The following is a 21,639-nucleotide window of genomic DNA, read 5'->3' on the forward strand; positions in this document are numbered from 1 at the left end:
TCATTTTTTCGACTAAACAATACGCTATCCTTTCCTTACTTTTGATCACTTTTGAGCTGTGTATATTGGCATGAAAACGTACATTCGGGCATAAGATGTCGTTCTCTATTTGTCGTCGCTTCGCCGTTTCGAGACTCGCGCGCCGCACATCCTCGACGCAGCGTACGATCACATTTTGCGGGCAGTCCCCATATAGCAAACACCGGACAGGCTGTGCTCTTCTGCCCTTTACTTTACGACATTTGTGGCCTTTCCTCAGACACATGTCTACCTCGCCAACGAAAACAGCCAGCCACACAGGCGATGAAACGCCCGCCAAAGACTACAAGGCGATGGACTTGGCCGCTTTCAATGGGAAAGAACTCCCAGCAGACTTCTTAGATGTGGAAGATTGCTACATTATTCGTGGGATCCGACACCATGAGAGATTCGCAAGATACGACAAAGTGGAGCAGCTCTGTTTGGAAAAGGGAAGAGAATTCGCTAGAGCCCGCAATGCGCGTCTCATTATGAGCAATGAGGTCCCGCAGATGTCTTCTGCGACAGAGAAGCCGTACTGCATATCCTGACCTCGCCACGGAAGACACGTACAGATCCCTGGCTCAACGCTACCCAGATATGCGTTACAATGTCGGGCGTGCTTGTGCTGCTGCGGGATACAAGGCGCTTTACGACGAACTTGATCTCCTGCCAGATGTGTCCATCGCCGAGGAAGCCCGAGACAATGGCCATATGGACATATTCGACGCTATCGTCAACCAAGCCGTGAGATACGCCGTCATGAATGACTACACGCGGACCGTCGAATTGGAGAATCCCAGGGCTGATGCCTGCCTTAACGGCGATACTGCTGTCCGGTCCTCGCTCGAACGCCCAATACCCAAGAAGAAGTTCAAGGTCACCCGCACTGACGATCACTATTTCGACATACAAGAAGACAAGAATGCTAGACCATCATCGTGGCCCACACCCGAGTGCTCAACACTCGAGGCCCGCTTCACCGAGCTCACCTACATGCCGCTGCCTCGCGACCTTCCAGCCCTCAACAAGGACATCCTCATCCTTCTAGCCGCGTGGGACGGCAACGTCGAACGCTATTCGCGACTGAGGCGGCCTGTGTTGGTCCCTAACGAACTCACAGCCGTCCTTCGCGGGGTGTACCACCATAGTCCCTTCGCACGATGGCTCGCCACTTGTGTCGATGATATTGTCCGCCCTGAGACCAGCTATAGCGACGAGGTTTGGCAGGCTATTCACGCGCGCTCCATCATGAATGGGGATCTCTCGCGTATCGAGAGCGAAACAGATGGTGAAAAGCTTCCGTTGTTGTTCTGGTGGCCGCATCATCCGCACGAGACCACACTTCGGGAGCTTGTGTGGCGACGACCTGACCTCAGGCACCAGGTGACGCTGGCTTGCATCGCCTCCAGCTACCAGCCATTGTACAACGAGCTCACAGCCGACACGGAACCGACGCAGCAGCAGCTGGAGATGGCTGTCCAGGTAATGAACCCCAACTACCGCGAAGACGTCCTTCGCCGCGCCGATGAGCACGGAGTCAAGTTGTTCCCCTATACCGGGAGCCACGACTGGGAACATACGCCTTGGCCGCATCCGACTCGCTGGTCGAGAAGTTACCTACGACCTGACAAGGAGATATGGAAGGGCGAATACACACCTCGCATGCCAAAGGAGCTTTTCAACCGGCCAGACGAGCACGACCATGACTGGGATGAGTGGTGTTGGCTCGCCGGTGATCCGCTCAGTCTCGTCATGAACGAACAGATGGACGAGTAGATGTGTTTCATCAGCGCAACAGACAATGTGAGACGGGAGGCCGCAAAGCAAGCGAGTGGCCCAAGGAACCCGTGGTATCTATACTCCTCGGAGGAAGACAAAACACGTCGTCAGACCCCGGTGCCGGAGCCATCGCGCCCGAAGAATTTTGATGATGAGGGCTACTTTCCGTGAGTCCTCCTTGTTTCGATGCAGAGGTGCGTGGTGTCGTTGGAACAGCTTGGATATCAGAGTAGTGGAATATTCGCCAAGTAGAGCTGGCGGCCTGCGGCAAACAGCAATACTGGAAGGTGGTGGAATATCAAGTTACGGTAGAGTTTGCGAAAATCTACATATGAGAAATAAACCTAATTGTCTCCTCTAATCTCGTGACTACCGAGAGACGCTTAGTACCGTGTCCTTTGGTACTAAGAGGTCGAAGTTCAACATCAGTCATGGACGGCTATGATCTTGTGTACGACGTCCCGGCCTTGAGCTTTCATGCTGTCGACTGCCGGTGATATTACTGGAATCAATAACTCCGGATTAGCTACTAACTGAGATTTTGCTCCATTTTTGATTCACTACCATATCCACTTGTCCCATATCGTTGCTTCTGAGGGAAATGTGGTTAGATGATCCCTAGGTACGATGAAAGAGCTGCAAGACATGGGATAGGGGCAAGACGACACAAAACATTGAACGATTGCGTTATTCACTTCACATGAGTTAGGAGGGCAAAACTTCAAATCTGGATGGAAGAATTAAGAGCATTGGGTGGAACTAAGTATTATCGAGGACATAATGTGATGTTCCTAAGGTGATCATGCTCGGTGAGGTGTGCATACTGCTCGAAGTTAGGTACCAACAAGCCGGGTGTACAGGTGCCTAGCCTTCCTAGACCTCCCTTAACAGGTTACTCAACCCTTGAATGACAAATGCTGGCCTTGGAAGACGTCCAATATGCCTAGTTGTCGGCGTAGAATTGACAATGAAGCCCAAATCTGATGTACCAAATTTCACTGCTGACTGATTGGAACTTTTGGCTCATGTTCAAGCGTTTACCCGTTACAGTTCACCGACATCTTATAGCCGTCCACTGGCTTCAGCGGTCAGACACTGACGCCGTTTGACGACACCACCACGAAGCTTATTCCCAGACGCCAGCCATCCAGCAGCAGCGAACGCCAGCGGCCCGTTCGTCGCTAGTGTTCAGCCCTGTACTCGTCACAGGTGGTCCAACATTGCACCGGTCCTGCGTGCGTGGCTTGATGAAAAAGGGACTTTACTGCATCCGGACAATGAGAGGGAGGCGCTGTCGAAATTGCTTGGGGGACCCCAAGCGCGAAGCGAGGCGGCCCAAAGTCCTCCCGGCTAGAGAGCGAAGCGCGCCCCCAAAGGCGCGAATCCTCCCAGTCGGCGCAACTCTTCATTTGCAGTGCCTGCCAGGCCCCATTTGTTGTCTGCAGCCACACGGCACAGCGGACATGGCCAACCTGGGAACATAGCCAGCCAACACAGTTCCAACGCGCGGATCACCACCAAAACGTCGCTCCGGCGTGCGGCGCAATCAAGCTCATCGTGGCGTCAATCCCTGCGCTCCTGCGCCGAGATGGCGCTGGGTCGGGCTAAAGACGCCTTGCGAGGCGTTGTTTGAGATGTTGGTTGGTAGTGTCGAACGGCGTGTTGGGAGCGGACGATGGAATCACCATCCGACATCTGCCTAGCTGTATGTGAACGGCGTGTCGAGGATGAAAGTATAAAGGGAACGACTTCGCAGTCATGTCTTCGAGATAGCAATTCATGAGAATCAGCATCACAAGCAAGCAAAAGCATCAGACTTGAAGCAACATCATCTCAACACACTCAATCAATCATCATCTAAAAACCAACCTAGCACACCACCAACCAACACACTTACAATGGCATCCACCACCATCCGCAAGGCCGTCATCACCGAGTTCGGCGACGAGTCCAAGGTCAAGGTCATCCAAGACACCATCGACGCCCCCGCCGCCGACCACGTCCAGGTCGCCACCATCTACTCCGGCTTCTCCGGCGCCGACATCAACATGCGCAAGGGCGTCTACCCGCTTCAGAAATCGGCCCCGCTGACCCCGGGCTACTGCCTCGTCGGCACCGTCAAGACCAACGGGCCCGGCGCCTCCAAGTTCTACCCGGGCGACACCGTCGCCGCCATGACCGTGTACGACGCCGAGGCGGAGCTCGTCAACATCCCCGAAAAGTACCTCGTCCGCGTGCCCAACGGGCTCGACCTGCAGCAGGCGACCGCGCTCGTGCTCGACTGGGGCACCGCGTACGCCATGGTGCACGAGCACGCCAAGGTCGCCAAGGGCCAGCGCGTCTTTGTCCACGGCGTCAGCGGGGCCGTCGGGTTCGCGCTGATGAAGCTGTGCCAGCTGCAGGGCGCCGAGGTGTACGGCACGGCGTCGGAGCGCAACCACGCCGCCGTCCGCGCCGAGGGCGGCCACCCGTTCGTGTACACGGACAAGAACTGGATGGCGGCGATGAAGGAGATGGGCGGCGCGGATGCCGTGTTTGACCCGCTTGGTTTCGAGAGCTGGGACGAGAGCTGGACGATTTTGTCCAAGAGCGGCATGCTGATCGGGTTCGGGGGTAACTTGAACTCGCTCGGCGGGGACGGTAAGGCGCCGCGGTCGACGGTGGTGCCCACGATGAAGCTGCTGGCACGCGGCATGGTGCCCTTCTGTCCCAAGCGCACGTGGTTTTACTACATCACCCGCGATGATGCGACGTTTGAGCCGAACCTGAAGGCCATGTTTGGCTTGCTGGGCGAGGGCAAGATCAGAGTGCCCATTAAGAAGGTGTGGGATCTGGAGGATGTGCAGGACGCGCATCGCCAGTGGGCGAGCGGAACAGGCGTCGGGTCATTGATCATTCGTGTTGGCGACGCCAAGCAGCAGTCATGATGACGGTGCCAGCCTTAGATTCATAGGCAATGACGAGAGTCGCCAATTCTTACATGCTTAAGCACCTTCCTGATTTCGCTTGGCCGATGTGGACGCGACCATGCGGCGTAAGATCCTTACGTGCCAGAATGATTTGTCGGGATCATTTTGTTCCTTGCTTACATCGAACACCTACTTGAAAACCACATGTTCCCCCTTCTTCATCTCAAAACCACCGACCATCTCAAACTCAATTCGGCTGACTGACAGTGTAACGGCAGGGCGATAAGATAAAACCCAGACTTGCATGAGCAACGTGGTTGGGGAAATCGATCGATCACTCTCACACAACCGCAGCAGCCACCCGAAGCCAAGCGAAGCGCCCGCATCAATTAGCACTTCCTCTTCCTCTTCAACATCTCATCTCTCCCTCACCAACTAACACCGAAATTTCATCCAAAACCATTCACGATACGCGCTCATTCCAGGCATCAAACTTACAACCCTCAACATGGGTTGGCTCAACCACCTCGCCATAGCAGGGCTCCTCGGCGCCGCCAGCGCCGTCAGCAAACACAAGCTGCACGACTTCGACTGGGACACCATCACGCCCACTCACAAGCTCTCTTACCACCCCTGCTACTCCGAGTATAACTGCACGCGCCTCATCGTGCCCCTCGACTGGCTCGACGCATCCAACCCTTATAATGTCACCCTCGCCATCATCAAACGTCCCGCCAAAGTGCCCGACGCGGACCCGGCGTTCGGTGGCACCATCTTCACGAACCCGGGCGGGCCCGGCGGCTCCGGCGTCGAGCTCATGCTCTCAGAAGGCTACGCCCACCAGGAGACCGCCGACTCCGACCGCAGGAAGTACGAGATCCTCAGCTGGGACCCCCGCGGCGTGCAGTTCACCACCCCGCGGCCAGATTGTTATGGCGAGGACAGCCTGGCGCGCGGCACCGATATGATTCAGAGGCTGGCCGTGGGACCGATGAGTGCTGGTCCGGATGCGTTGAGGAGGCAGTGGGCTAGGGTCCAGGGGTATGGGAAGCTTTGCTCGCAGAGCGCGGTGAACGGGTCGATTATCCCGTTTGCGACGACGGCGTCGACTGTTCGGGACATGGTTCATATTCTGGATAAGATCCAGGAGCTGCGTGAGGAAGAGGCTGCCGCCGCCCGGGGTGGCGGAGATGGTGATGCGCAGAAGCCGTTGCAGGCTCGTCAGGACAAGGGACCATTGCGGCTGCAGTACTTTGGCTTTTCGTATGGCAGTCTTCTTGGCAACACTTTTGCGTCGATGTATCCCGGTCGCGTCGGCAGAGTCATCGTTGATGGCATAGTCGATGCCGATGACTACGTCGAAGGGGTGAGTCCATCGCGTCTCAGGATGACGGGTGGGAGCAAGATTGCTGACCTCATTTGACAGGGCTGGAGGACAAACCTTCAAGACACCGAGGAACTCCTCGAACAATTTTACAAGACCTGCTTCACCGCAGAATCAAAGTGCGCCCTCTACCGCCACTCAGACACGAAATGGGAGGACATCCGATGGCGAGTATCAGACCTCGTCAAGCGCCTCGACGACGAGCCCATCTCCGTGCTCGACGGCAAGCTAACCCACATCCTCACGGGCTACGACGTTGTCGACGCCTTCAAGAGACCCCTCTACGATCCCTACCGCAAGTTCGTCCCCCTCGCAGAAAAACTCAGCGCGGCCGTGGACGGCAACTACACCCTCCTCCTCAACGACGCCGTCGCGTCCATCCCCGAGCTCGACCAGGCCTGCGCCGCGCCCAACGGCACCACACTGCCCTCCACCTTCGGCGACGGCGGCCAGAGCATCCTGTGCGGCGACGCCGAGGACCACACGAACTTGACGCTGGCGGCGTTCTCCGCTTACGTTGCGGAACTGGTCGGCCAGTCGCCCACGTTCGCGGGGTACTGGTCGCAGATCCGCGTCGCCTGCTCGGCGTGGGATGTCCGGCCGAAGTGGCGGTACACGGGCCCGTTCAGCACGCCGCCGCACGATCCGGCGGTGGTGGAGGGGAAGCCGGCGGCGCCGCTTCTGTTTCTCTCATCGAGGCTGGATCCCGTGACGCCGTTGACGAATGCGTACAAGATGAGCGCGCGGCATCCCGGGTCGACGGTGGTGGTGCAAGAGTCGATTGGCCACTGCGCGTTCGCGACGGGGAGCAAGTGTATGAAGAAGGTCATTCAGGAGTATTTCGAGCACGGGGTTGTGCCGGAGAATGGCAAGGTGTGCAAGCCGGACTGCGATCCGTGGGATGGGGATGATTGCTTGCCGTCGACGAAGGGGATGAGGGTGGCGGGGTTGGGGCCGCCTCACGAGATGTCCTTTGCATGAGTGCGGTCGTACCTCACGGTTTCGATAGATGCGCGAGACGTAGAGCGGGCGACGAGGCGTCGTCATGTGGGTGACCGTTAAGAGGGAGGAAGCACAAAATTACAAGATGTCTTGGAGATCCAAGACAACGATGGTCAGACTGCGATAATATGTCTCCCGAACAAGCTTCACAGTCAGCCTCCAACGAGTAATCTGGTTTCCTGCTGAACGCCATCTGAGACTCTTCCGTCATCATTGGATGGGACTGAGATCTGGGAATACGCAGCTGACTGCAGGGTGCAGATGTCAGACCCACGTAGGCGGAAGCTGTGGGCGATCACCGAGCTGTGAATACCCGAAAGGAGCACAAATCGAGTTCTGCCTGAACGTGTTGTGATGCGTGATCATTGGCTCGAAAAGTCTAGTAGCCTTCTGTTGAATTTCCCTGTCATCACAACAACTTGTTCCCTTAAGTCTCCATCGCCGGGCCTTTGTAAGTGTACCCAGCTCACCGCCGGCGATAATGTCTTATTCAGAACCAGTCTTCCCACCCCAAGTCCAACGTTACACGTGCTAGAAGCCCTAAGCTGAGACATGCCTCTGAAAAAATATATATTTTTCCTGCTCTTTCGCCCCGCGATAGCGTGGGGCGCGGCATTCAAATACGAGGGACCGTTGCCCCGCGTCAGCCCTGAGGCGATCTGATTCTGACATTTCCGCCGCCGAATGTGCCGGTGCCGTGCCTCCCCAGACTTGGCAGGAAGATCGACGATGCACACATTCGACTAGGCAGGCTACAGCAGGCGGAATCGTGGGGAACAGCGTCCTGGGAACATGCAATTGTCATGTCATCCCTAACTGCCCACTCAACAGTAAATCTTTTTCAGCTCCTCGGAAGCCAAGGGTAGAAGACATCACGCCAGGGTCCCAGTCAGCCCCAGGATCGCTTCCGCCGTAGTGGCTTACGCGCGACGTCGACATTGGCTGAAGTGACGCCACAAGCGGGACGTTTAGGCTCGTTTGGCGGGGTGTTGGCTATCTACACGAGGTTGATCGGCCTTTAACCGCAGTTGGTATGAGGCATGCAATAGGGATGCCAGCTGAACGAAGCGGGATTTGGTCGTGAGTAGACATGACGAGACGAAAACAGATTATCGTTGGGTTGTACAGATGCATTTCGTATTGGCTATTCTCATGATGGATGCGGCGTCGACGGTTGAGGGAGGACGACGTGTTGATCGCGGGCTGGGTGCTGCCGTTGGGGCACGACGAGGATCGTGAGAGTGATGAACGGGTCGGGTCATACGCTTCACCGAGTTTGTGATCTCTGCGCCTCACGCTGTATTGATGAGCAGAACCTTGCGAGCCTGTATGGCTATATAAGCTCGACATGATCTCCAGAAGATAACACCAGCTCGACATCTCATCGCCTCATCGCACAGACCAGAGCCTCCATCGTTCACAACCCATCCTCAGACTTCAATCGCTGTATCATTCCATCTCTCAACATGAAGTTCGCCGCAACCCTCCTCACGGCTCTCGCCCTCGTTCTCCCCGCCCTAGGCCACCCCCTCGAGGAGCGCGACGATGTGCAAACCGTTCACCTCACCTTCCACGGCGGCCCAGCCTCCTACGACCTCGCCATCCCAGCCGACGGCAACACGTACCCCACAAGTAAGTCACACACATCACCACCATCGCATCTTACTTAGGTAAATGAACACCGACGCTAATCAATGATCGCAGACAACAACATCGCCATCGACAAGATCGACGCGAACGACTACTTCGCCTACTCCAACTGCCAGTTCAACACCGCCGGCGAAAAGACGCTCGTCCAGTCCATCAACAACCAGAATGGCGACCAGGCCATCATCGTCGGCCCGCCCCAGCCGATCATCTCGGTCAGCTGCCAGGGCTTCTGCCTGGGCATCTACGGGGATTGCTACAAGAACGGCCAGTTCGTCGCGTTGTGCTGCAACGGCTTCTGTGCTGCGAACAAGTGCAGACCCTGGATCGCCCCCAACTAAGGTGGACTACTTGTCGCGAATGATTGGCTTTGCGCGTAGTTCGCTTGAACGCAAGCTTCAGAAATGAGTAGGCCTGGGGTGTGAGGTGGGCAGTTGTCGCGTTGTTGCGAATGGCTGCTGTTTGTTGTGAACTCTCTTAATATTTGCTTATATGAGCCTGAATATACTATCTTGCATAAACAAATACATCTCTCGATGCGTACCTATGATTTGAGTGATTTATGATTCGACTCCGTCTATTGCCTGGTAGGTAGGCACCCGGTCCCTCGGGCCGGAATTGTGGAGCCGATACCGGCCCCGAGGCCCGGTTAGCCCCACTCGGCTTCTTCGGCAAATCGGACTCGTACTCTCGGTCGTCAGCTGGTGAGAAACTAGGCGCCGTTCTTCGCCGTTCGAGTCACACAAGTAAGCTTATTCTAATTCTTATATCTCCATGGGCTTAGAGCCGCGTCATTTATGCGTCTTCAACAGTGACGACTACTCATGCCTGCTGGGATAAGTTCTCGAGTGGGGATAACCGGCTAAACTTGACTTGGCGGATAATTTCCTGTTGGGTGGCTGTGTCGTACGTTAGGTTACCTATCTTGCCCGGCGGTGCTCTGAAGGGTTCCAACAAGACTCTTTGCAGGGGCTCTGGTTGCGTTGGCAGATCCATATTTAAATACCACGTGTCTCCTGAATATGGGTTGCCGAGTTCTAGACCCCAGGCTGAGGAATAAGTTTTGATCTCTTTTCCAATAACCATTTTTATATGCATTACATCCACATAGGTCATTAGCCATCACATCATTCGTCCAACATGGCATTTAGCCCGACAAAAGCAATCGTCAACAACGAAGGCTGTGACCTCCACTACTGGTACCAAGGCCAAGGCCCCCTCATAGTCTTCGTCCCCGGCGGCAACGGCCACGGTCGGCAATACAACCCCCTCATCACCGCCCTCTCGAGCGCGTACACCTGCGCCACCTTCGACCGGCGCCAAATGTCCGCCAGCCGCGTCGCGGCCCCCAAGAAGCTCAGCCCGCCCCAGCAGGCCCGCGACATCCGCGCCGTCATCCGCGCCCTCGGCTTCGACAAGGCCATCGTCTTCGGCAGCAGCTCCGGCGGCCTCTTCTCGCTGCAGTTCGCGCACGACTTCCCCGAGATGGTCGACCACATCGTCGCGCACGAGTCGCCCGCGACCAACCTGCTGCCCGACGCCGCGGCCATCTACGACAACATGTACCACCTAAGGGAGGTATACGAGGCGCAGGGGATGGAGGCCGCGGCGGCGGAGTTCGAGCCGCAGTTGCTGGGGTACGACGACGAGGGCGTGCCCAGGCCGATGGAGCCGGAGCCGTGGAACGCGCAGAATTTCTGGGCGAATGAGTTTGGGCCGTTGATGGGGTACACGCCGAACTTCAATCGCATTAGGGAGAACGGAACGAGTGTTGGGCTGATGAGGGGCGTGAGGAGCCGTGATGCGTGGTACGCGAGGTCGGTGGATGAGCAAGCTAAGATTCTGGAGTGTCCGCGCTTCGATGTCCCTGGTGCCCATGAGGGCTTCCAGGTCGAGTGTGAAGAGTTCTTGCCGCACTTCCACAAGATGTTGGAGACTCTGGAGAAGAGACAGAAAGAGCGGTCGTAGGTTGTGTGTTCGGATAGAATGGACCATAGCTGAGCATGATGGAATCGTAATCTCATCGCAGCCTTTGATGTCAAGGTCGAGAACGTGAACTCTGCAAGCTCTGTCAGTTAAACTTGAGCCTCTTCAGCCCTCGCTTCTCCCGCCAATAATTCGTCCCCTCGAGCATCTCCGTGCAGCCAACCAAAAGCCAGCCCCATTTCCTCAAAAAGGACTCCGTAGCCTCCCACCCCCTCGGGTCCCAGGGCTCGCCCCATACAATAAGCGCGGCCTCCTCGACCCCGGCCCCGGCCCCCACGTCCACAATGTCCCGGCACATGTCATCCTCGTCGATGTAGTCCTCGCCCTTGTCCGCCACGATCTGCAGGAAATTGTCCCGCATCTGCGGGTGCGGAAAGAAGTCGATCCAGGGATGGTGTTCGACGGCAAGCTGCAGCGCCGTGGGGCGCATGTTCTCCGGGCATGACGGCCCTGTCGTTGATGGGCCGAGGCCTGGACCCAGTTTGTTGAAGGGGGAGATGGCCTCGTAGGTGAGCCACTCCGCGTTGAAGTCGAGGGCCTGGGCGTTGCGGACCATGGCGTGGAAGACGTTGACGCGTACGAGGGTCGTGAGGTACGCCGGACAGGGTTTGCCGTTGATGTAGTCGACGTACGCCTCCTCAGCGAACATGGAGAGCATCTGCCGCGTCTCCTCGTTGCCGAGCTCGCAGAGCTTGGAGACGTTGTTTCTGAACACGTTCTTGGGGGTGGTGGCTACGAGAGACTTGGACTCGGGGCTTGCGCTTGATGGTGTTTCTAATTTTATCTTTGCCGCGGTCAGATCGAATTCTGAGTCCGCATCTGGCGGTGTTGTCTGCTTTGCTTTTTGATTTCGTCTCCCTGTTTTCCGAAAGGAGTATTCGTGTTAGTCAACGAATCCAACACCGAGACCAAGGTAAGAACGTGAGAGAAACAGTCTTAGTAAGGATTGACTAACGCCGTGCTCGCTGGTTTAAGCGGTTCTGCAGTTTGCGCCTCTCCGCCGTGCTGGTCACGCCGGTCCAGTCTTCGGAAGGATCACGCAGCTCCGCCAGACGCGGATTCGCCAGCACCGGGATCGACGTCCCTGCGGGAACGGCTGCTCCAGGGGTGAAACACATCTCCATCGTCGACCTTGAGTGGTCTAGCTGCTTGCTGTTCGTAATAGTTTGCCGCTCTACCGATATTATTCTTCCCGTCGAAAAGCTACCGGATCTGGCACGCCAGCGTCAGCAGCGTCGCGAGTGGCGGCGGCGGCAGGCGGAGGTCGTCCGTGAGGGAACGATGACAATGGGTTGGACAATGATGCTCGGAGATCAAGGCTGACGTTCCATATATGCAGCCTGCTGACGGTCTTCCACCATTGAGGGTGACCAGGATGCTCCCGCAAGCCCGCAACTCTATTGTCGAATCGGTTTCGTTGCCCTCTGGTGGGGTCATTTCCCAATGACTCGGGCCTGGATGAAAGCTCTGCCGTTCTCTAGAGAACAGAATTTTCGTGGACTGCCCCTCCTTTTGTTAACAATGGTATTGCAGAGACTGTGTCGTGCTGGTCTCAACAATTCTCCTCCTCGACCGCTAGTCATGAAGTTGCATAGTCGAGGTAGATATGCCATCTGGAACCACGACTCCAAGGAGAAGAGGGTTTGTAATCGACAAAGGTGAAGCATATCGACACAAACGAGCGGGACGGATTTAACACCCCTGCACCAAATTTTAGCGGCGTCAGCAGGCTGCATTAGCGTCCGCCGCTGGCACTTAGCCATCCCAGCACACCCAATGAGAGGGCATTCCGACAGATGAACATCCCTGCCGGCTGGTTCGAGCTCGGTCTGTGCCAGAACTTCCCCGACCCCCCAGTCTGGGTTCGTTACGTCAGGGCCTCGTGCGGTTTAGACTCTGCCAATCGTAGACGAAGACCGTTGCCAGGGTTTGGTTATGCACAGCTTTTCAGGATGTGAATCCCCTCGCCGCGTAACTCTGAGGCGCTGCGAATCGGTCCTTTGGTGATGGGCAAGGGTACAGCCATGCGTCTGTACTGAGTCGTAGTCTACCGGTCAGGATTCTAGTTGGTTCCTCTACAGAAGCCAAGAGCGAGTGGAGATTGTGAGTACCGCCTAGACAAGATTGAATACGATAGTAGCACGAGGATCGTGATGAATACTCTAATGAGTCAGGAGGCGAGGAATAGTTATCTTCTATGAAAAGGCAGAACATGGAGAAACTTCGGATCTGAGGCCACGAGTTGTCAATAGGCCTGAGGCCTTCTCACACTTCATGTTTCTTGTACCAAGAGGATACCCTATAGCTGAACCTAGAAAGTGACTTGGCAGCTTAGACAACCAAGTCGCTCTCGGTTTATCACTGTGAGCAAACTGTACTTTTACTGTTGCGACTCGGCTCCTGGGTCCCGCGGGAGGCGTAGCCCAAAAAGGTACCAATTGGCCGGAAGGCTGGCTACTGCGAAGGATACGTGGTGAAAGTCGCTTTCCATGCCAGCTTAGTGGGTACCTTACGCCCGTTTTGAGTCGAAGGGGCGGAGCGGAGCCGATGATCGCGCTCAGGGGTTGTCCTGCCCTAATGAATTGCTACGTGATGTAGCGCTAGGTGAAACTGGTTTTCTGGCTTTACGGTCAGTATGTATCCATGGGTAGGTAGTATAGATAGAAAGGATCATGGGCTTGATGGAAGGTTTTCACGGAACTGCCTCATCGTACAAGGTGCACTCCCTGTGTGAGATGGAAACAGAGGGAGGCAATGGCACAACTGCCGGCTTGAACCGAGATGTCTTTGATCAACCTCCCAGTAGTATGGCATCAACACAGTGAACCGTGTGTGCCTTATAGTCGAACATGCCCCTCTACCATGGTACATGTGATTCATTCTTTGTGTATGGCCTAAGACCACGTAACTCATACTACAGGCCAGTTATCTCTGAGCCGGACGGGGGGCTGATTTGACTGAGATGTATGTAATGCTGCCGGCTCAGCGAATAGGAGGGCAAATTCCGCCAGTAATGTCCCACCCGCCAGCTAGACATCTCGTCCGCCCCCTTGCTCCTTAGTGCCTAAGAAAGCCTCCGTACAGCATATCGCCCGGCTACCGTCCTCATGGCTGAACACCACCTAACCAGTAACCATACTTGCTTTCCTCCGTGTCCACTGCCATTGCGGGTCATATCGCATGACCAGCCCGTCCATAGCCACTACACCAAGCCTAGAAGTCCCTCCCTTGAGAAATATTTGGCAATCATCGTAAAGACAACGCCCGCCATACAGACCGCACCGCCGAAGACGGAAATCTGCGTGAAGCCGTGGTACTCGTTCAGAAGGGCACCACTGACCGGCGGACCGATTAGCACAGCCACCGAGGCAATCGAAATGCCCATCCCCATGTACGTTCCAATCTCTTTCGGCGATTTCGGACATAAGGTGAAGACCACAGACCCTCCAGAGATGATGGCCCCTGACGTGAGGCCATAACATGCCGCAAACACAATAATGCCCGCGTTGGTCGTCGCCTTGGTCCAGCAGAAGATCATGATGCCGGTGAGTAGGCCGGCGAAGAAGAGAATGTTGACGCGTCCTAGCTTATCGCCCAAGATTCCGGGAATGATTCGACCGGGAACCGAAGCTCCGTTGATGATCGCGACGAGATACCCTGCGAGATTTTGGTCCATTCCGTGCGCGATACCGAAGGTCGGAAGGTAGAACATTGGGATAAACATGCCGATGAACATGAACATAACCCCGAGGATGAGGAACACGTAAAGAGGGTCTCTGAAGGCGGTCCACAGGAAGAATCGAGTCTTTCGAGGAGGGAGACGCGCTTTCACAGCGAAGGCCGCAAAGATGAGCAGCGGGATCATGATGAAGGCGCAGATTCGAACCGCCCAGCCGAAGCCCAGGCGGTCCAGCAACTCCGAGAGAACAATGGGGAATATCACCGCACCGACCGAGGAGCCTGCGATTGCGAGACCCATGGCTGCGCCTCTTCTCTTGCAAAAATACTGCGGCGTGGCGGCCATGGCAGGGAACATGATCAGTCCGTTCGCGATACCGCTCAACACGCCCTGAGCCAGCATGAACTGCCAGTACTCGTGGCACAGGCTGGTCATCATGATGGAAAAGATGTATAAGCCTGCTGCTGGGCGAATAACCTGGAGTTCGTCAGTCGACGAACGTGTTTGCGACGAGCATCTGGGGAGGAGTTCGAGCTTACCCAGGCACCATAACGGTCAAAAACGGGTCCGCCGATTGCGCCAGAAGCAAAAACCAGAAAAGCCTGGAGGGATCCAATCCATGAAATGTCGTCAGGCGTGTGATCCGACAATTGATTCCGCATGTAATACGCTTGGAAGACGCCGAAAGAGTTGGTATATCCCAAAGAACAGAACAGAATGGCGGCTGTGCCGGCGGCTACGAGCCACGCGCGGGTTCCACCTTCAGGAAAGACATCTTCGTCTGACTGCGACACTCTCTCCTGCTTTTCGTTGCTTCCTGTTCTTTCCTGGCGCGGAGTCGAGCCGCTTCTGCCGCTCTTGTTGGACTCTGCCCGTGATTGCCGGCGTGCTATACGTCGAGCCTCACCAGGTTGTTCCTTCGTATTGGAGCAAGCCGTCGCCGGTCTTGAAGGCATCCTGGACTCTGGTGGCGTTGCGAACGCTTCAAGTGCTGGCGTCGACGGTGTTGAATCCGTCATCAGCGGTGAGTCCTCAGTCGACTGGCCATCCTCGTCTGTTGTGATGGCCTCATCTGTCGTTGTTCCTCCCAAGCCCTCGGTGCCCTCCCTCTCCTCCTGCGCGACATTCACATACTTCGTTTCCTCCATTCTTCAAGTCGCTCTTGGAGATTTTCTGCTCAGGTTTGGAGTTGTATGGGCGAAAGAAGGGACTGGGGGGAAATACGTCGGGACACTGGTCAGGGTGTTGCGCGACATTGAGCTATTCAATGGCCGCCCCATGTGCAACCCGACACACTTTTCTCCTCGTCATATCTCATGTCGTTTTTCGGGAGTCCGTTTACAATGCCTCGTGCAGATTTCGAGTTCTGTAGCTGCACAGGTTCTTTGTAGGAACGTGCCAGTCCGAGCCCATCGGCCCATCACCGGCCGAATCGCTTGGCTGCGGACGCGGCACGGTTGAAAGCGGACGTGCGTCTGCGGCCTCCGGAGAATCGGTGTTACAACTGGTCTGAGCAGATGCAGCTTCAGCCCGAGTGGTGCTGTGGATGGAGGAGGTTCAACTTTGAAAGTTTGAACGTTTGCGACGTTAGAGAGGACCCAAACAATTTGGGTTGACGTTTCACAGATCTGAGATTAACCTCCTCGCATTGGATGAGAATCAGTGCCGTATCATGGTTTTCTCGTCGGGATCCCAAACAGAACAGAGCGCCGGGTTTTGCTATATGTCATCTCAACCTCGATAGCAAAAGGGCCAGACAGCCGGGTCATTCCAAAGTGCGAAAAGAAACGAACGTAGCGGTTATTCTGTCGGTCGCTCGGGACCGCGAATACATCTGGCACCCTGCACGCCAGTGCCCGGCTCGTGCCATGACATTAGCCTACATCATGACCTGCCTCATGACACCCCGCCATAAGCAGCCACCCGGAAGAGCCCGTTCCTCAAGCTTTCGCACACTCAACCACTCCAATCTCTGTTCCCTCCTTGCGGTGGATTCTGACAATCTTCAAACCGGATGCCTTGGCGATCTTCTCAAACCCTTCTTCGGTGCGCTCCTTGCCCCCAATGTTGAGCATGATCATGTCAGCCGCCGCGCTTCTAACAGACGGCGGGTCCGACACCACTTGTTCCATTATGAGAACTCTAGCGCGCGGCTCATCTCTGGGCAATGCGGCGCAGAGATGCGTCAGAATCTCAATAGAGGCCTGGTCTGACCAATCGTGGAGTACTCGGCGGAGCAGATAGATCATGACGCCTGTCAAGCAACCGTACTATTAGCACTGATGCGCGGCCCGCGGACATTATACCTTTTTGTTCCTATCTGACAGGGCGTACTTACCCTTAGTGGGGTTCTCCTGCATGAAGTCGTGCCCGACTTTGACGACCTCGCTCAGCCCCTGATCGTCTTCCCTCGTCACCTCGCTGATCACATCTGGGCGGTCTTGGAGGACGCATCGATGCTGCGGAATGCTTGGCACAGCTTCGAGAATATGCTTGAGCGTATCGCCGTGGTTTCCACCGACATCCACTATCAGCGGCCTTGCTTCCGATGCGGCAGACATGGCTTCCTCTCCGATCCAGGAAAAGTCATAGATCGAGGCCGGTCCGCCGTACCGCCCGGCGATGGAACCCTGGGATCTCATTGCAGATGCAAAGATCTCAGCTCTCTCCGGGTCAAGATCAGTGTGTTCCCACACGGTGAGCTCCGGATGACCCCAGGAAAATGTGTACGGATTGTGTGATACGCCGGCTGGTTCATGGTTTCCGTATGTGGCGAAGTAGTCCTGCCAATGCGTGTATCCGCGAAGGCCATGGCTGAACATGATTCGAAAGAGATTGCCGATCGGGTTCTTGTGTTTGAACATTCGTGAAGACGCCGAGTGAGCGACGTGGCCCGATGACGTCTGGACGAGTCTGCCGGTAGAAACAAGCATGCCGCCAAGGCGGGCTTCAAATCAAGCCAGTCAGCAAACCATTTCTTCCTTTTCAGACGTCCCACTTACCCACGAGGCTCTCATCTGCGTCGATAGACGTGGCCAGAGCCGCGTACGAGATACTGCCCTTGTCTGGGATAGCGTCGAAGAGCTTCCATTCCATGAACTGGTTCAGTGCGCCAATTTCGCCCATCTTCACCAGAGTCAGTCATTCGATGTTTTTTGTTAACATTGAAACTAGTCAGGTTATCGAGGGGACTCTTACCGCCACGGCAAACCCGCCAATCATTTCTTCTGGCACTGCCGTAAGTTGGAGCATCTTTTTTGCCTTCATGGACATCTTAGACTTAAAAGCCTTATCGTCTGTCGATGCAAGGTTTCTAGCATCTTGCAAGAGCGACTCGGCAAGAGCGACCAAGTTGTCATGGGGATTGAGCGATCCCATCTTGGCTCTTAAGTCTTGCTGTGTGCGCTGTTGGTGTGTGTCGGAAGTCAAAGTTGGAGGGAATAGAGATAATCTGAGTTTAGAAAATGAACGGCTTAGAAAATGAACGACAGATGAAAGATAAACAGCCCTTTATGTCCAACCCTCGTCTTCAGTCGGGAACGTCAGCCAACATAGAACGGCGCCAGCCTTACTTAGTGCACCAATCCTTCGGACGCCATAGCACGTACGCCTCGTTCTAGGCATGCAGTCAGACGGCACATGTATTTTCCTCTACGTCCCAAAATGTTCGTCCATTCGATCCGATTGACGACTTCGGAAAGCAGGCTCCAAAAGAGAAATCGATGGATGATGATAATAGCCCGGACTTCCCCAACTCTGACATGGGAAGATGATACAGAAAAGATTCGTCAACCACTCAACTGCGCCTCGTTCCATATGATAAGCGTCGCTTGAGTGAATCTTACTGTTGAAGTGTTGGACTTGGCGCTCGCCCGAGCCTCACTCGGCGCGTCTTGGCCGGTTATCTTGGCCTGCACGTCAGGTCGTCTTTCTCTGTCTCTTACAACTTAGAACTCCATGGACTCCGATTCGTAAAATGATTGCGACAACTGACCCACTTAGGAGCGTCCCCAACTGAGGTAATCGTCCACATTCTTTTGCATCAGGCTCGCACTGGATGGATCATGAGCTTGCTGTCGTCCCCAACGTCCGTTGAGCCATAAATCACTGAAGGGTACATTCAGCTAGACTCTTGCTATCCGTGCGAATACTTCAGCAGGGAATCTCACACCACCTACGAGATCGAAGGTTGATACGCCGATATCATTTGCGCAACATCACTCGTGCCATGATACCATCATATGTACGGATAATATTGAATATATACTAAGATTGAAGGTTTAGAAGAAAAGTTAGGAAAGGGGGTATCAAGTAAATCCGTCTACATCCACGTCTTCGTATTCACGACGCTTCGAAGGTCCATCTCGTATTCTGCATCCGCCTCTCTTCTGACACTTCTCATGCTGCCTGGGGTCATCGGAGTCATTGGTGTTCTCGGCGTTCTCGGCGATTTCAACAGGCTTGGACTCATCAGGCTTGGGGTCCTGTGCCCACCACTAACGCTTCCGCTTCCTCGCCAAGGGGGTTGATAGGTAAGTGGCTGCAGCGGCGGTGGTGGAAGAGGTTTCATCCGCGGGTCGTGATCGTTTGAAATATGAATTATAATCATGTCTTCTTCAACATCCGGCTCCATTGAGCTCGATTTTGGCGACATGGGGATAACACCCTTGTCGCGCAACGACATGTGACTGCTGCCTCTGTCGTGTGTTTCTTTGATTTCCACGGTCGGTCCGCGGATCGTTGTAAGAAGACCAGGGATCTTCTTGAAGAGGGGTCGCAGTGCGGGAAGGCTTCCACACATCAGTGCGACCGATATCTCGGTGATGCTCCATGTCACAAAGTCCACGTTATCCCCTGTACAACGATGTCAGAACTTGAGACAGCCTCAAGGGTCAAATGCTTATGCAACGTACATGTGGTGTCGTATGAATCAGCAAACAGGACCAGCCATCGAAGACGAACGATCGAAGTGATGCACGCGCTAATGTCTGTTAGCATGGGGCGCTTGAAATTGCAAAAGGCCGATGAAGAGCAAGAACTCACAATGATCCCAAGCTGAACATGAAGATGACCGCCAGCTTCTTCTTCGACCCGAGTTGCAACTGACTGAGCTGCTGAATGGGCATGGCGAGAATAACAATATCTTCGACAATACTGAGGATAGCGCTGGCCAGTGCCACGGCGTTGAGGTCCACACATTTACGAATGAGAGTCCGGTCCCAGATGCCGGCAATCGGTGTGCATTCGAACATGATGACGAAGGTAAAGACCAGTCCATGGCCAACGAGAAAAACAAAGACAAGTCTGTTCACAAGCTGAAACTTGCGGCTTGGAAAAACTCGCGCAAAAAGCGCGACGATTGACACTTTGGCCAATATGAGAACGATAATGTAGAGCATTTGAACAGCATAGTAAAGCTGCCATGACAGTTAGTGCACGATCGAGGCATGAATAGTCGTAACTGGAAACTTACTTGGATGATGCGCTGGGCGTTGGCGGGGTTGACGTTCCAGTAGTGGAGGCCGAATCCGAGTTTGGCGCCTTGAATATGTTAGTGGGATGAGTGGAAATAGAGCCTACGATCAACTTACTTGCGATGACACATCCCATAGTGGCGGCTAAGACAATCTTCCGCACGGGTCAATATTTACTGGGAGACAAAAAGGAAGCCATTGGCACCTACAGCTGTCACCAACGTAGTCCAATCGTCCAGCTCCAGCTTTCCGGCGATAGACCGTCTTGAGACAAGTCTCAGAATCACAACGGGGAACGTAAGCACAGCCAGCACGGCTACGACCAACTTGATTTCGAGATCTCGGGATGCGTGGGGGTACGGTCGGCAAAGGTCATCGGTCATATACGACAACTCTGTAATTGTCTGTTAGCTATGCTTGCAATTCCAGAAACCAGAAAACATACTCAGTTGATCTCGCCATTCGCAGGAGGTCTGCACGCATCCAGAGAGACCCTCCAACAGAGTCGTGTTGGTGCAAACGCACTGAGCGATGTTGTCGAGTGGGCATCCTGACCCAAGAAAAGAATCGGTGACGCACGATACCTATACACGGATTAGATCTCGCTGATATCCGCGGCGCCGCGACAGACAACTTACTGCGCATTGAGGGATCTGGCTGATGAGATCAAGCGGCGAAGTGGTCGTGTTACTGGCCTGACCTCGGACGGTCTCAGCTGCCCATGGCAGCAGGACAAGCGCCCACTGAAGGAGGCTTTTCATGTCAAGTTGAAACGAAGATGCAAGAAGACCAGAGACCAGGAATCATCTGCTTGAAGAAAGAATGAATATCTAGTCCAGCTATACGTTTCAGCGAGCACGGAGCATGATACCAGATGCGGCCATCTGCTGCGACCCTAGAAGAACCAAGACAGAGGATCCCAAGCAGCTGGATCGTGGGCTGCACATAAGTATCTTCAAAGGCACCGTCGCATTGCCGCGGACAGGTCCGTATACACCGACCCAAGATTCGAGGAACGCCTCGTGGGTATCTCCAGCCGTTGAACTATGTCTATTTCTGGTTTGGCTCTCATGTGCGTGAGCCCTGGGAATCTGTCATCTGTCTCTTGGCATAAAACCTCGAAATACTACAATATGCATGCGGGCTGTCTGATATTGATTCGCCCCACGCAGAGTTTCTTGAAGTTGGGTTACAATATATCCTAAAGATGGTTTAACGCAGTGAGCCACTCGCCTCAATTCGGCATGAGCGATTGCGCCGGTGGGAAGGGTGAGGCCAGGACTGAATCATGACCCCTGGAGCCGGCTGAATGGTCCATTGGTTCGTCCGATGTCCGCTGGGTCGGGGTTTCACATTGACATGTCGGTTGGTGAGCCCGTGCAACCTCTCCGGCCATTTTGCTGGGTCCATGATGGAGTTGATGGGCGTTGAAAGAGGGATCACGTTGCTTGACCTAATATCGGGGAACTCAATTCTGTGGCGATTTCGCCATCGGTGTGCTATCAGCTCTCCACTTGGTACATGCACTTTCTTACCCTTTCATGCAGAATTGACAAGTACCCCGCCCGTTATCGCGAGCCCACGAACCACGTGTGATGCGCGTGCGATTCAAGGCCGCCCGCCCGCCCGCGCGGTTGTGCACGCCCGGACGTCTTACTGGACCGTGAGACGACTGCGGATGCTGGCCGATGAGGGCCGGCGAGGAGCAGACGGATGGATTTGCGCGGGTCTGAGGGGTTGGGGGAACAAGGGCATTTC

The 21,639-nt window shown here is 55.0% G+C and overlaps 9 protein-coding genes across 9 annotated transcripts; 5 read left to right on the forward strand and 4 right to left on the reverse strand.

Annotated features, from left to right (window-relative positions):
- Positions 1 to 618: 618 nt before the first annotated feature.
- Positions 619 to 1,797, forward strand: COL26b_012726 (uncharacterized protein; the record flags this gene model as incomplete). Its single annotated transcript, XM_053185364.1, has 1 exon — positions 619 to 1,797. One exon carries the CDS (start codon positions 619 to 621, stop codon positions 1,795 to 1,797), a length of 1,179 nt encoding a protein of 392 aa, XP_053030680.1.
- A 1,901-nt stretch (positions 1,798 to 3,698) lies between these two features.
- On the forward strand, positions 3,699 to 4,727 carry COL26b_012727 (uncharacterized protein; the record flags this gene model as incomplete). The annotated part of the gene is made up of 1 exon (XM_053185365.1): positions 3,699 to 4,727. The coding sequence occupies one exon, from the start codon at positions 3,699 to 3,701 to the stop codon at positions 4,725 to 4,727; it is 1,029 nt and encodes a 342-aa protein (XP_053030681.1).
- A 490-nt stretch (positions 4,728 to 5,217) lies between these two features.
- COL26b_012728 (uncharacterized protein) lies at positions 5,218 to 7,074 on the forward strand (the record flags this gene model as incomplete). The annotated part of the gene is made up of 2 exons (XM_053185366.1): positions 5,218 to 6,075; positions 6,136 to 7,074. The coding sequence occupies 2 exons, from the start codon at positions 5,218 to 5,220 to the stop codon at positions 7,072 to 7,074; spliced, it is 1,797 nt and encodes a 598-aa protein (XP_053030682.1).
- A 1,487-nt stretch (positions 7,075 to 8,561) lies between these two features.
- COL26b_012729 (uncharacterized protein) lies at positions 8,562 to 9,083 on the forward strand (the record flags this gene model as incomplete). The annotated part of the gene is made up of 2 exons (XM_053185367.1): positions 8,562 to 8,727; positions 8,800 to 9,083. 2 exons carry the CDS (start codon positions 8,562 to 8,564, stop codon positions 9,081 to 9,083), a joined length of 450 nt encoding a protein of 149 aa, XP_053030683.1.
- Positions 9,084 to 9,882: 799 nt separating this feature from the next.
- COL26b_012730 (uncharacterized protein) lies at positions 9,883 to 10,710 on the forward strand (the record flags this gene model as incomplete). Its single annotated transcript, XM_053185368.1, has 1 exon — positions 9,883 to 10,710. One exon carries the CDS (start codon positions 9,883 to 9,885, stop codon positions 10,708 to 10,710), a length of 828 nt encoding a protein of 275 aa, XP_053030684.1.
- A 103-nt stretch (positions 10,711 to 10,813) lies between these two features.
- COL26b_012731 (uncharacterized protein) lies at positions 10,814 to 11,852 on the reverse strand (the record flags this gene model as incomplete). The annotated part of the gene is made up of 2 exons (XM_053185369.1): positions 10,814 to 11,547; positions 11,684 to 11,852. The coding sequence occupies 2 exons, from the start codon at positions 11,850 to 11,852 to the stop codon at positions 10,814 to 10,816; spliced, it is 903 nt and encodes a 300-aa protein (XP_053030685.1).
- Positions 11,853 to 13,930: 2,078 nt separating this feature from the next.
- COL26b_012732 (uncharacterized protein) lies at positions 13,931 to 15,555 on the reverse strand (the record flags this gene model as incomplete). Its single annotated transcript, XM_053185370.1, has 2 exons — positions 13,931 to 14,884; positions 14,947 to 15,555. The coding sequence occupies 2 exons, from the start codon at positions 15,553 to 15,555 to the stop codon at positions 13,931 to 13,933; spliced, it is 1,563 nt and encodes a 520-aa protein (XP_053030686.1).
- Positions 15,556 to 16,347: 792 nt separating this feature from the next.
- Positions 16,348 to 17,785, reverse strand: COL26b_012733 (uncharacterized protein; the record flags this gene model as incomplete). The annotated part of the gene is made up of 4 exons (XM_053185371.1): positions 16,348 to 16,661; positions 16,746 to 17,354; positions 17,410 to 17,533; positions 17,606 to 17,785. 4 exons carry the CDS (start codon positions 17,783 to 17,785, stop codon positions 16,348 to 16,350), a joined length of 1,227 nt encoding a protein of 408 aa, XP_053030687.1.
- Positions 17,786 to 18,728: 943 nt separating this feature from the next.
- Positions 18,729 to 20,017, reverse strand: COL26b_012734 (uncharacterized protein; the record flags this gene model as incomplete). Its single annotated transcript, XM_053185372.1, has 5 exons — positions 18,729 to 18,814; positions 19,321 to 19,388; positions 19,451 to 19,824; positions 19,881 to 19,948; positions 19,999 to 20,017. 5 exons carry the CDS (start codon positions 20,015 to 20,017, stop codon positions 18,729 to 18,731), a joined length of 615 nt encoding a protein of 204 aa, XP_053030688.1.
- Positions 20,018 to 21,639: the final 1,622 nt, after the last annotated feature.

This window comes from Colletotrichum chrysophilum, assembly GCF_026319265.1.
Source record: "Colletotrichum chrysophilum strain AFK26 chromosome Unknown scaffold_188, whole genome shotgun sequence".
In the NCBI taxonomy this organism is placed as follows: domain Eukaryota; kingdom Fungi; phylum Ascomycota; class Sordariomycetes; order Glomerellales; family Glomerellaceae; genus Colletotrichum; species Colletotrichum chrysophilum.